Source organism: Phocoena sinus, chromosome 4, assembly GCF_008692025.1.
Source record: "Phocoena sinus isolate mPhoSin1 chromosome 4, mPhoSin1.pri, whole genome shotgun sequence".
Taxonomy (NCBI): Eukaryota; Metazoa; Chordata; class Mammalia; order Artiodactyla; family Phocoenidae; genus Phocoena; species Phocoena sinus.
Genome location: NC_045766.1, coordinates 13,767,332 through 13,781,629, shown reverse-complemented (window position 1 = coordinate 13,781,629; position 14,298 = coordinate 13,767,332). Strand labels below are relative to the sequence as shown.

Below are 14,298 nucleotides of genomic sequence, written 5' to 3'. Positions count from 1 at the left end.
TTTTTCCCTTGCTGCTTTTAATATGTTTTCTTTGTATTTAACTTTTGACAGTTTGATTAGTATGTTTCTTGGCGTTATTTCTCCTTGGATTTATCCTGTATGGGACTCTCTGTGCTTCCTGGACTTGATTAACTATTTCCTTTCCCATATTAGGGAAGTTTTCAACTATAATCTCTTCAAATATTTTCTCAGTCCCTTTGTTTTTCTCTTCTTCTTCTGGAACCCCAATAATTCAAATGTTGATGCATTTAGTATTGTCCCAGAAGTCTCTGAGACTGTCCTCAGTTCTTTTCATTCTTTATTCTGCTCTGCAGTAGTTATTTCCACTATTTTATCTTCCAGGTCACTTATCCGTTCTTCTGCCTCAGTTATTCTGCTGTTGATCCCATCTAGAGTATTTTTAATTTCATTTATTGTGTTCATCGTTGCTTGTTTCATCTTTAGTTCTCTTAGGTACTTGTTAAATGTTTCTTGCGTTTTGTCTATTCTATTTCCAAGATTTTGGATCATCTTTACTATCATTATTCTGAATTCTTTTTCAGGTAGACTGCCTATTTCCTGTTCATTTGTTAGGTCTGGTGCATTTTTATGTTGCTCCTTCATCTGTTGTGTGTTTTTCTGTCTTCTCGTTTTGCTTATCTTACTGTGTTTGGGGTCTCCTTTTTGCAGGCTGCAGGTTCGTAGTTCCCATTGTTTTTGGTGTCTGTCCCCAGTGGCTAAAGTTGGTTCAGTGGGTTGTGTAGGCTTCCTGGTGGAGGGGACTAGTGCCTGTGTTCTTGTGGTTGAGGCTGGATCTTGTCTTTCTGGTGGGCAGGTCCACGTCTGGTGGTGTGTTTTGGGGTGTCTGTGGACTTACTATGATTTTAGGCAGCCTCTCTGCTAATGGGTGGGGTTGTGTTCCTGTCTTGCTGGTTGTTTGGCATAGGGTGTCCAGCACTGTAGCTTGCTGGTCGTTGAGTGAAGCTGGGTGCTGGTGTTGAGATGGAGATCTCTGGGAGATTTTCACCGTTTGATATTATGTGGAGCTGGGAGGTCTCTTGTGGACCAGTGTCCTGATGTTGGCTCTCCCACCTCAGAGGCACAGCACTGACTCCTGGCTGCAGCACCAAGAGCCTTTCATCCACGCCACTCAGAATAAAAGGGAGAAAAAGAAGAGTGAAAGAAAGAAAGAAAGAGAGAGGGAGGGAGGGAGGGAGAGAGAGAGGGAGAAAGAAAGAAAGAAAAGCGAGGGAGGGAGGGATGGAAGGAAAGAAAGAAAGAAAGAAGATAAAATAAAATAAAATAAAGATAAAATAACAAAGTAATTAAAATAAAAAATAATTATTAAGAAAAAAACTGTTTTCAAAGAAAGAAAAAGCAAAAAAATGGACGGATAGAACCCTAGGACAAATGGTGGAAGCAAAGCTATACAGACAAAATCTCACACAGAAACATACACATACACACTCATAAAAAGGGGAAATAATAATATATCTTGCTATCAAAGTCCACCTCCTTAATTTGGGATGATTCGTTGTCTATTCATGTATTCCACAGATGCAGGGTACATCAAGTTGATTGTGGAGCTTTAATCCGCTGCTTCTGAGGCTGCTGGGAGAGATTTCCCTTTCTCTTCTTTGTTCTCACAGCTCCAGGGGCTCAATTTTGGATTTGGCCCCATCTCTGCGTGTAAGTCACCGGAGGGCGTCTGTTCTTCGCTCAGAAAGGACAGGGTTAAAGGAGCAGCAGCTTCGGGGACTCTGGCTCACTCAGGCCGTGGGGAGGGAGGGGTACGGAGTGCAGGGCGAGCCTGCGGCGGCAGAGGCCATCGTGATGTTGCACCAGCCTGAGGCGCGCCGTGCGTTTTCCCGGGGAAGTTGTCCCTGGATCCCGGGACCCTGGCAGTGGCGGGCTGCACAGGCTCCCTGGAAGGGGGTTGTGGATAGTGACCTGTGCTCGCACACAGGCTTCTTGGTGTCGGCAGCAGCAGCCTTAGCGTCTCATGTCTGTCTCTGGGGTCCGCGATGTTAGCCACGGCTCACGCCCGTCTCTGGAGCTCCTTTAAGCAGCGCTCTTAATCCCCTCTCCTCGCACACCAGGAAACAGAGGGAAGAAAAAGTCTCTTGCCTCTTCGGCAGGTCCAGACTTTTCCCAGAAGCCCGAGCCTCAGCTCCCAGCCCTGCCCGCCCCGGCTGGTGAGCACACCAGCCTCTCGGTCTGGTGAGTGCCGGTCGGCACCAATCCTCTGTTCGGGAATCTCTCCGCTTTGCCCCCTGCACCCCTATTGCTGTGCTCTACTCCTTGGCTCCGAAGATTTCCCCCTCCGCCACCCGCAGTGTCCGCCCACGAAGGGGCTTCCTAGTGTGTGGAACCTTTCCTCCTTCACAGCTCCCTCCCACTGGTGCAGGTCCTGTCCCTATCATTTTGTCTTTGTTTATTCTTTTTTCTTTTGCCCTATCCAGGTACATGGGGACTTTCTTGCCTTTTGGGACGTCTGAGGACTTCTGCCAGCGTTCAGTAGGTGTTCTGTAGTAGTTGTTCCACGTGTAGATGTATTTCTGGTGTATCTGTGGGGAGGAAGGTGATCTCCGCGTCTTACTCTTCCGCCATCTTCCCCTCGTACCCACTTCTCATAATTTAGATGCATAATTTGTTTTACTTTTTAGTGAACTCTCTCAAATTTCTTTGTTTCACCTTATAGATTATTTCTGATCTCATCCTAGTTTTTCATGATTTCATTTGAAATCAGATTCATCCTTTAGTTTACCATCTCTCCCATCCTTGTTAATACCATCAATAGATGAATAAGCTTACTTTTATCATTCAATTCCTTGATGAAAATACAAAGCAGATATTCTGACAGTTTGCCTGTGTTTCATTAGTCTTCTGTTCTGATTTCTATCATTTAAAATAATTTTGGGGTGAACTCAGCAGTTGACTGCATATCATGAAATGTCTAAACAGGGTTATGATAGGTTTCCATTGGTGAGTAACCATAATGATATTAATGGTAACAGCCAACACTATGGAGTACTTGCTACAGGCCATAATCTCCTTATAGTAACACCTGAGGCAGGTGGTGTCGGTGTGCCTCTTCTGCAGATGAGGATGATGAGGTGTAAGAGAGCACACAGCTAGGCTGCTGTGGACTCAGATGGCAGTTCCAGTCTACACCCTTACTTCACTACACTGGACTAGCCTACTAATAAACTATCGATAGCTTGATATGAATTATGGCATCTTCACACAATAGTGGGGTTTAAAGTTTCTTTTTCATTAAATTACTGTTATTTGTTGCAACAGAGGACACTTTGCTGAGTTGCTGAGTTACTGGCAGTTTGTTGGCAAAGACAAAAGCGCGATGGCAGCAGAATACTTTGATTCATTGAAGCAGTATGAGAAAAACTGTGAAGGCGAGGAGAGCATGATTTGCTTAGCTGACCTTTATGAAACCCTGGGGCGATTTCTCAAGGATCTAGGCCTTCTCAGTCAGGTAACTTCAACAGGGAGTTAGAGACCTTGTGGGTTTTCATGTTTACTCTTCTCTCCTTCCTAGGAGTTAATGCAGCTTTTATTTGTTGTGCTAATCAGATCTTACAGCATTTCACTCACTTTAATTGGCCTTTAACCTTTTTCTTCCCCCAGGCTGTGGTGCCTTTGCAGAGGTCTCTAGAAATTCGAGAAACAGCTTTAGATCCAGATCACCCACAAGTAGCTCAGTCCCTCCACCAACTAGCGAGTGTGTACGTGCAGTGGAAGAAATTTGGCAATGCTGAACAACTATATAAACAGGCATTGGAAATCTCAGAAAATGCCTATGGTGCGGACCATCCACATATTGCTCGCGAACTTGAAGCACTTGCAACTTTGTACCAGAAACAAAATAAGTAAGATTTCAATTGGTAATTCTCTGGTTTTATGACAGGGAGTTACAGTTCTTAATGTACTTATGTGGGAGGTTTTGTTTTGTGGCTGTGTATTTTTCCATATCCCATATTTTCCTTATCCTATATTCTTTCGAATCCACCATGTTCAAATATTATTCTTGGTCTGGAGGGTGAACAAAATATTAGAACTACAAGATTCATCTCTATTTCAAGATGTGCAAAGGATAGAGCATGGACTTTGGAGTCATATAGTTAGGTTTGAAACCGGGCTTCTTCGCTAGCTCTGTAATATTGAGTGTACTACTAATACAGGGGGCAGCAAACTGTCCCCCACATGCCAAGTCCAGAAGGTCCCCTGTTTGGGACGTAGAGTTGTAGTGTAACACAGCCACATTTTTTCCTTTACATATTGTCTGTGGTCGCTTCCATGCTTCAACAGCAGTTTTGTATTTGCAACAGAGACCACAGGACCCACAAAGCCTGAAAATGTTTACTATCTAGCCTTTTACAGAAGTTTGCTGATCCCTAGTATAATAATCCCTCCGAATGATATCTCTTCCTCTATGTGAAATCATTTGTTTTGCTCAGTCAGAAATGATACATATTGGAATTTTTTCTTTTAACTTCTAGAAGTATTGTTTCACACAGATTTTGTGTGATTTTCACATTTCTGATTGACAAAAAAATAACCTGTGTGGAAGCTGATATAGCAAACTGAAGTTTTGGATTTTCATTTAGTTAGATCACCCTTTAGAGATTCAAAATGAGTTTAATCAGTTAAAAACAGTTAAATGTCAGCTACTTGGAGGACTAGATTTGTTTTGTTAGATTTTGTTTTATGAAAGTTTTTGTTAAAGATTTTTAATTCCATATGACTATCACTTCTAGAAATAATGCTGTATTTAGCCAAAAAAACTTTACACTGGTGGTTTCATTTCACTGAAGTATGACACTTTGGACATATGTTTCTTTCGTTTGACTTTTTTTTTTTTTTTTAAGATATGAACAAGCTGAACATTTTAGAAAAAAATCTTTTAAAATTCGTCAGAAAGCTACAAGGAGAAAAGGCAACTTGGTAATGCAGATTTCTTTTGAACAAAAAGGAATTAGAACATCTCTGAATATCATAATGTAGATGCATAAACCTCACATATTTAAGAACTTTAGATTTTAAAGTGACTTCTACGGAAGTACTGATTAACATTTTCTTATTTATAATACACGTTTAAATATTAGTATCACTGAGAAGTACAAATTAGTAGACTTTTAAAAAGTGGAACTATGTATTGTGGTAATCGTTTTACACTACATACGTATCATCATGTTTTACACTTTAAACTTACACAATGTTATATGTCAATTACATCAGTAAATCTGGAGAATTTTTTTTAATTTTTAAAAAGTAGAACTATTGAGTTAATTTAAAGTTAATTAAGATTTTAGAAGATGGACTTAAAAGCTGTATCAATTCTTTAAAGTGTTGAAAAACAGAATAAAAAAAATTAGTAAACACTTTATGTTAGATTCAAATGCCAAGAAATTATTACCCTTGAGTGCAAAAAATTTTTCATTTATCTAAGCTGCTAGTAAAATTTAAATATAGCATATTTGTTTGTTTTAACTTAAAATGCTATGTGCAATTTTTTAAATTGAAATATATTTGACATCTAACATTGTGTAAATTTAAGATGTACAACATGCTTATCTGATGCATTTATATATTGTAATATGATTATTACCATAGCGTTAGCTAACACCTCTATCACATCACATAATTATCATTTCTTTTTTGTGGTGGGAATAATTAAGATCTAGTCTCTTAGCAAGTTTGATGATTTTAATACAGTATTTTTGCTTGTATTCGCTATGCTGTACATTTGAGCTCCAGGACTTATTTGTCTTCTAGTTGCAAGTGCTATTTGCAATTTTAAGTACCCGATATTTAAATGTTTAGTAATAGGGTTAATAAATATATGCATGTTAATTGTTTCCTAATCTTTTTGAAGCACTTTGGGATTCAGTTCATTTTGCTAAAATAATCTCATAATTATTTTCACAAAATAGTTTTTTAATGAATTTAAGAATGTGATGCTACATGGAAGTATATATATTTTCATAAATCATTAGATTAATTCAGTATGATACTTAAAGTAATTGTAATCTACTTTAAAGGGAAAAAAAGGAGAAAGGATTTTTTCAGAACCCTAGTATATTGCTTCAGAATCAAAGATTGCACTTACTTGGTGATTGTTGTGAATTTCTTGTGTTTGCTGCAGTATGGATTTGCCCTTTTACGTAGACGGGCCCTACAGTTAGAAGAGCTCACGTTAGGTAAGGATACACCTGACAATGCTCGGACCCTCAATGAACTGGGTGTGCTCTACTATCTTCAGAACAACCTGGAGTGAGTACCATGGTGTTAATAATGAAAACAGGTATCCATTTTGTCTCTTAGATACAAAGCTGTTTTACACTTCTGTCAAGCTAAGCTAGAAAAAATTGATAGAAACCATGCCAAATTTCATGTATGATATGTTATGAACATGGCCACACTTAACAAGGACCATGACATTTTCTCTACTGTTTCCTTTCACATTGTTTCTTTAGTAACTAAAAAGTTATTCTCTAGCTTCCCTAGTATGTGTTATATGTTTATGAAAAGTGAGTTTGTGTAGATATTGTACGTAAGATCTCACATAAGAACAAACTTGGGACTAAATAATGTAGATGGCTGCTATTTTTATTCTTCAGTTTATTTGAGCATAAAGACTCACAAAGGCATTAATATTTATGACAAAGAGGTGTTTTTGGACTTCTTTGTATGTCAGAAAAATATAACAAATTTGACACTTTGGATACCAGAAAAACACAACAATATTTAGCCCACTTCACAAAGGGTTCTTTTATTAAAAAATTATTTAGTACTACAAAGGGAGAAAGAAAGAATACCAAAATGTTTTGAGTTTGGCCTAGTAATTTTTAAAGATAAAAAAATTTGTTTTGGAAACTATTTATGGGTTTGTCTTTTAGAAGTGAAGTGGAGAATTGAGACAATCGTCCAGATACTTTAGGCTTTCACACTATCAGGAAAGCATTTTTAGTTTTTGGAAAAGGGCAGGAAGAGATGAGGGGGTGGGAAAGAGGGGGAGAGGATTTTGAGCTGAATCCTTCATTTTAACTATCTTGGATTTAAGAATAAAAGTGCTTCAGTTCTCCACCTAACTATGGCTAGGGATTCTCACTTCTAGAGAATAAATTGTTTAAACCATTTGTGGCTTTTGTTCATAGAACAGCTGACCAGTTTCTGAAGCGTTCCTTGGAGATGAGGGAGCGAGTTCTAGGACCAGATCACCCTGACTGTGCCCAGTCTTTGAATAATCTGGCGGCTCTATGCAATGAAAAGAAACAGTATGATAAAGCAGAAGAACTTTATGAAAGAGCCTTAGACATTCGGAGACGAGCATTAGCTCCTGATCACCCTTCTTTGGCTTATACAGTGAAGCATCTTGCAGTCTTGTATAAGAAAATGGTAAGTAATCCTTGGCATGCCTACATGCCAAGGTGGATCTTTTATGATCTACCTCCTAGATTAATGAAAATAAAAACAAAAATAAGCAAATGGGACCTGATTAAACTTAAAAGCTTTTGCACAGCAAAGGAAACCATTAAAAAACAAAAAGACAACCCTCAGAATGGGAGAAAATATTTGCAAACAAAGCAAATGACAAGGGATTAATCTCCAAAATATACAGATAGCTCATGCAGCTCAATAAGAAAAAAACAAACAACCCAATCCAAAAATGGACAGAAGACCTAAATAGACATTTCTCCAGAGACATACAGATGGCCAACAAACACATGAAAAGATGCTCAACATCACTAAGTATTAGAGAAATGCATATCAAAACTACAATGAGGCATCACCTCACACAGGTCAGAATGGCCATCATCAAAAAATCTACAAACAACAAATGCTGGAGAGGGTATGGAGAAAAGGGAACCCTCTTGCACTGTTGGTGGGAATGTAAATTGATACAGCCACTATGGAGAACAGTATGGAGGTTCCTTAAAAAGCTAAAAAAACAACTACCATATGACCCAGCAATCCCACTCCTGGGCATATCTCCAGAGCAAACCATAATTCAAAAGGAGGTATGCACCCCGATGTTCATCGCAGCACTATTTACAATAGCCAGGACACAGAAGTAACCTAAATGCCCATCGACAGAGGAATGGGTAAAGAAGATGTGGTACATATATACAATGGAATATTACTCAACCATAAAAAGGAATGAAATAGTGCCATTTGTAGAGATATGGATGGACCTAGAGATTGTCATACAGAGTGAAGTAAGTTGGAAAGAGAAAAATAAATATCGTATAATACCGCTTTTATGTGGAATCTAGAAAAATGGTACAGATGAACTTACTGGCAAAGCAGAAATAGAGGCACAGATGTAGAGAATAAACTTATGGTTACCAAGGGGGGAAGGGGAGGGTGGGACAAATTGGGAGATTGGGATTGACATATATACACTACTATGTATAAAATAGGTAACTAATGAGAACCTACTGTTCAGCAGCACAGGGAACCCTACTCAGTGATCTGTGGTGACCTAAATGGGAAGGAAGTCTAAAAAAGAGGGGATATATGTATATGTATAACTGATTCACTTTGCTGTACAGCAGAAACTAACACAACATTGTAAAGCAATTATACTCCAATAAAAATTAATTTTAAAAAATAAAAATATTATTTCAGACTTAACTGGTTTAGTTTTTAAAAATACATTCTAAATACAAATGCATTTGTCAGCACTCTAATTAGAACTTATTCTTCTATTACATTTCAGAAGTTCTAAAATTCAACCAGGATTAGGTTTGCTGTGTTAAGCTACCAGAAACATAACGAATCACCCAAATGTTAGGGCTGAAGGAGGAGTCTCTTGTAGCTGGTTAAATGACCATTTTAATTTCATTCTTTCTTTTCTTTGCTTGCAATTAAATGTAACCATTCTTTACCATAGGGTTCTAGCCTGAGTGATATTTGGAGTGTTTATAGCTGTTCTCAAAAAAAAAAAAAAAAAAAAAAAGAGAAGAAAGAGAAGCAGAGAAGTCTTTCATTTAGCACAGTTACAGAGTTAGACTGTATTTAGACTTTGTTTGTGGGAACCTTGCTGGTCCTCCTGGTACTGAAGTTGATGTTTTAGTATGAAGGATCCATAGTTGCTATTTCTGCCTAACTTTCAAGTAAAAAAGAAAGAATAATCTGGAAAGGATTTGGTGGAAAACAAGTTCTTATTTTGATGCTATCTCTAAATTATGTACAGTAGCAAACATACTTTTTACTTCATCAGAAATAGTAATAATGGATGATCCTAAAGGACTTTCTGAGTTATCAAAGAAAATGTTTTCATATTCAGTGTAGCTGTACTTACATGTTCTATTTGATGTCAGTTATCTATAAACTTAACCATTAAACTGGGAGGAAATGCTTCTGAACTTTTTACCTCAGAATTACTTGTTCATAGAAAATTGTATTTATAGAACAAGCTCTGATCAGAAAGTATTTATTGCTTTAATATTTTTGTTAGATTTCACTTTTGTTTTTTAGGGGAAACTTGACAAAGCTGTACCTTTGTATGAGCTGGCTGTTGAAATCCGGCAGAAATCCTTTGGCCCAAAGCACCCTAGTGTAGCTACTGCCTTGGTGAACTTAGCTGTTCTTTATAGCCAAATGGTAAGTTCCCACACTGTAATTCTTTATAAGTGAATGGTTTTAACGTATGAAATATAGGTAAACATGTATTAGATCTGGCATAGTAAAAATAATTAAAGGACATTTAGGTTATCTACTAATGTTCCCTTTAATACTTGAGAAATTATTGAAGTTATATTTGTAAGATAGTCCCTTCCTCTTAGTGTAAAACACTGTTTAGTTCATTGCATAGGCTTAGTTTTTTTTAAATTCTGGAGACTCCCTACATCTCTATATCTAATATTGTTCTTAAGCTCTATCATTTGCCTGTGATGAGTGAAAAACAGGTATGGTACCCTGTGGGCAAAAACAGGTTTGTGCTTATATAATTGGATTAATGTCATTGGTTACCAAGCCGAGTCTAAAACTGAAGTTTCTGACTTTTTATTATACTGCTTCTCCCATTATTATTCCTAAATTAATCTGTTTATCCACATCTTATAGGAGGATATTAACTTTTTAAAAGTGCTTATTACCCAAGTAGGTCAGCTTAGTCTAGAATACCTTAACAGTAATTTCAGAAACGCAGTGTGTTCAAGTGACCATTGTTTCTTTTTTAATAAGAAAAAACACATTGAGGCCTTGCCGTTATATGAAAGAGCATTAAAGATTTATGAGGACAGCCTGGGTCGGATGCATCCTCGAGTTGGAGAAACATTAAAAAATTTAGCTGTGCTTAGGTAAGAATTTTTCACTTTCCTCATGCAGCCAAAACCCCTTTTAAAACATCTTCGATTCATCATAGAGCACCACAAAATATTTATTGCTGATATGCTTTCTCTTGTAGTGGGAGGGGTTGTTTGGGGTTGATCTATATACTTCAAGAGATACTGAAGTAATATCCAGAGTGGAATGAAGGTGACATGATCTATTTTGTGAGGAGTGTATCACGGCAAATAGAGAAGGACGGTTTACATTTGCAGCTAACTGGCTCTAGGGTAATCTGGGCAATTTGCTCTCCTCAAAGCTGATTTACCATTAAGTACATGTTGATTTTTACGTTATGTTTATCTCAGGATGCTAACTTCCCTTAGCAGTTTCACTGCATCCATTACAACATAGTCTTAATGGTGCCCCTATGAGACACTTAACAGCACAAGACAGAAAGGAGAAGAGTTTGGGTATTCTGTTTTATTGGTCTGCCTGAATGAATGCACTGGAAAAAATGAGCAATTATTAACAACTTGTTTTTCTGTATCCTATAATATCATCTAAAATTGTTAAAAGGTTATAATCTCATTTTGAGAATTTTTTTTGTCTCAAAGCTATGAAGAAGGGGATTTCGAAAAAGCTGCTGAACTATACAGAAGGGCAATGGAAATAAAAGAAGCAGAAACATCTCTTTTGGGTGGAAAAGCTCCTTCCCGACATTCATCAAGTGGAGATACGGTTAGCTTAAAAACAACCCATTCTCCTAATGTTTTCCTTCATCAAGGACAAAGGTAATAGCAGCAACTACAATTCATTGCAAATGCAACTTAGGATAAAATAATTAAGAAACATTTGGAACATTAGAATTTAAAACTTATAAAAATAGTTTTTAAGAAAACTTATTTTTGTGTGATTTAACTAATATTTGTATGAAATTGTATTGGACTACATTGAAGTTTGAGTCATGATTGTTTTTAGTTCTTTAAAAGAATTAATTTTCCTATTGTGTGGGAACCAAGGATGTAGACACATTAGAATCCTAAGATGACATGAAGAGTTGATCATGGAGAGTAGACTGGTCTCTGTTCTACAAGAGCTGGCAAAGCAGCCAAGACAAGCAGTTCAAGAATTCCGTGATTCTTCTCCTCTCTCAAGTTACTTGAGCCTCATCATTCCTCATCTTGCTTTTCAGCAGCAGTCTGGCCCAGTTCTCTACCTCAAAGAAAAGTTTCAAGGAGTAAAGGGATAATGTTGACGGAAAGTATGAATTGTCTTCTGTAAAATGAACTAGTAATAGGAATCTCTGACTGCTACATTTTTTTTATTCTACCTTTTCATTCAGCAGATTGGGCCAAGCCCTCTGCTTTCCATGCTCTCTACACTGTATATTGTTTTTACTGTGTAGAATGTACCTGCACAATCTGAAGTCATTAATGCAGTAACAGGTCAAGCTCTTTGGCATTCTTTGACCTTTCCCAAAATATGGACATGACCTTCTTTCTTAAATGGCCTAAATCTATGTCTTCATTTATCTTGGACTCAAATTAGTTGGCCATTTTATACTGAAAATTAAATATTTTTATAGATTTTATAAATATTGCCAATTTGGGATAATGTTTTGTACCATTTATGTATTTATATATAAATAAAATCTTCAATTTTAATACTTGTAAGATTCCAACATGTATTAATTGTAAAGGTGAAAAATGTAATAACCATATTTCACTGTTTTAGAATAAAAGTGGAATTTAAAGTTTTTTTTCCCACTCCAGTGTATATTGGGTTGGCCAAAAGTTTCGTTCGTTTTTTTCCGTAAGATGGATCTAATAGCACTTAGTTGTCTTTAACTTCATTCGTGACAATGTTGTTTACATTGTATGTGACAGCTATCATATCAGTGTGCATTTTAAAAAAGATTTATCAAAATTGGTGAATTTTTGTATAGCCATTTTAATATTGAAGATGGAAGAAAAAAAGCAACATTTTCAGCACAATATGCTTTATTATTTCAAGAAAGGTAAAAACGCAACCAAAACGCAAAAAGGATTTGTGCAGTGTATGGAGAAGGTGCTATGACTGTTTGAACGTGTCAAAGTAATTTGCAAAGTTTCATGCTGGAGATTTCTCGGTGGACTATGCTCCACGGTTGGGTAGACCAGTTGAAGTTGATAGGGATCAAATCGAGACATTAACTGAGAACAATCACATTATACCACGTGGGAGATAGCCGATATACTCAAAATATCCAAGTCAAGCGCTGAAAATCATTTGCACCAGCTTGGTTATGTTAATTGCTTTGATGTTTAGGTTCCACATAAGTTAAGTGAAAAAAACCTTCCTGACCGTATTTTCGCATGTGATTCTCTACTTAAACGTAAACGTTCCATTTTTAAAACAAATTGTGACAAGCGATGAAAAGTGGATACTGTACAATAATGTGGAATGGAAGAGATTGTGGGGCAAGTGAAATGAACCACCACCAACCAAACCAAAGGCCAATCTTCATCCAAAGGTGATGTTGTGTACATGGTGGGATTGGAAGGGAGTTCTCTATTATGAGCTCCTTCCAGAAAACCAAACAATTCCAACAAGTACTGCTCCCAGTTAGACCAACTGAAAGCAGCACTCCATCAAAAGCGTCCAGAATTAGTCAACAGAAAACACATTATCTTCCATCAGAATAACGCAAGACTGCATGTTTCTTTGATGACCAGGCAAAAACTGTTATAGCTTGGCTGGGAAGTTCTGATTCACCCACCGTATTCGCCAGACGTTGCACCTTCGGATTTCCATTTATTTCAGTCTTTACAAAATTCTTGTAATGGAAAAAATTTCAATTCCCTGGAAGACTGTAGAAGGCACCTGGAATAGTTCTTTCCTCAAAAACATAAAAAGTTTTGGGAAGATGGAATTATGAAGTTGCCTGAAAAATGGCAGAAGGTAGTGGAACAAAAGGGTGAATACGTTCAATAAAGTTCTTGGTGAAAATGAAAAATGTGTCTTTTATTTATAATATAATAATACAAGAGGATTATATTTATATAATTAAGAAAAATGTTGAACATTACAAAAAAGACTAGAATGTTGTCAGTATTCACCGAGTAGTTTGCTCAACTTGAGCTTCAGTGACTCCGCAGGATTTTGGTTCATGTTCTCTAAGGCTTGGCTACTCAAGGTGGTCTGTGAACCAGGATCATCAGCGCCACATGGGAGCTAATTAATTCAGACAGCCTCTCCCCAGATTCATATGCACATATGTTTGAGAAACAGTGGTCTAATTCTAAGGCACTAGAGTGGTGACTTAAAAGAAATGAGGTAGGATCTTACAAAATGAGCATAATTCTTCCCCCTTCTGGGAGAAATTCAAGAGGGAAAAAAGAAGATAAATATAACCATAACACATCTTTCTGGTTATGGCCAACTGTGAAAGGCACAAAGTAATTGAATTCACAAATATACCAGCTGTGAAAGGCACAAAGTAATTGAATTCAAATATACCAGACATTGATTTTAGAATTAATCTTTTAGAGTTTAAAATTTGATTATGTAGTGGTATAAGAAATTTAACACACTATAAGTAATATATTAAATTTAAATGCCTTAAACTTTAGGAAATAATCTGAGATTAATATTTTAGAAGAACCCTGAAAAAAGGAAAAAATAGCAAAAGAATAATATGCATTTTTTTCTTTGTTCCTATAAAATTTGGACTTAAAAAATATACAAAAAATGAAAACTTATATTATTCAAAGTGACTTTATGGTAAGTTAATTGGGGGATGATGACTACTTCAAAAGGTTTAAGTTTAAATATAATTTAAGACTATATTTTTTAAAAAGGACTATATTTTGGTCTAATTATACTATCAACTCAAATGTTTTCATGTAGAATGCCTACTTAAAAAGATAAAAATAGCTGAGACAGTCATTTCTTTGTATTTGAGGTACTCAAATAGGATAATTATGTGCACATTAATATACACCTTTCACAATGGAAAATGTAGCTTTCAGACATTTATAAATC

At 36.7% G+C, this 14,298-nt stretch overlaps 1 protein-coding gene across 5 annotated transcripts in view; it reads left to right on the top strand.

The window, feature by feature from the left end:
• Positions 1 to 13,827, top strand: part of NPHP3 (nephrocystin 3) — a 51,559-nt gene extending 37,732 nt beyond the window's left edge. Inside the window, exons 20-28 of one of the 5 annotated variants that reach the window (XM_032629596.1) lie at positions 3,283 to 3,472; positions 3,625 to 3,866; positions 4,866 to 4,941; positions 6,143 to 6,270; positions 7,155 to 7,395; positions 9,481 to 9,606; positions 10,189 to 10,304; positions 10,890 to 11,066; positions 11,471 to 13,827. In XM_032629596.1, the coding sequence (XP_032485487.1) occupies positions 3,283 to 3,472; positions 3,625 to 3,866; positions 4,866 to 4,941; positions 6,143 to 6,270; positions 7,155 to 7,395; positions 9,481 to 9,606; positions 10,189 to 10,304; positions 10,890 to 11,066; positions 11,471 to 11,516 (1,342 nt within the window). In that variant the 3' untranslated portion in view covers positions 11,517 to 13,827. Of the gene's footprint in view, positions 1 to 3,282; positions 3,473 to 3,624; positions 3,867 to 4,865; positions 4,942 to 6,142; positions 6,271 to 7,154; positions 7,396 to 9,460; positions 9,607 to 10,188; positions 10,305 to 10,889; positions 11,149 to 11,467 lie in introns of those variants that run through there. The other 4 variants (XM_032629595.1, XR_004349573.1, XM_032629597.1 and 1 more) reach the window with 4 other exon arrangements.
• The last annotated feature ends 471 nt before the right edge of the window (positions 13,828 to 14,298 follow it).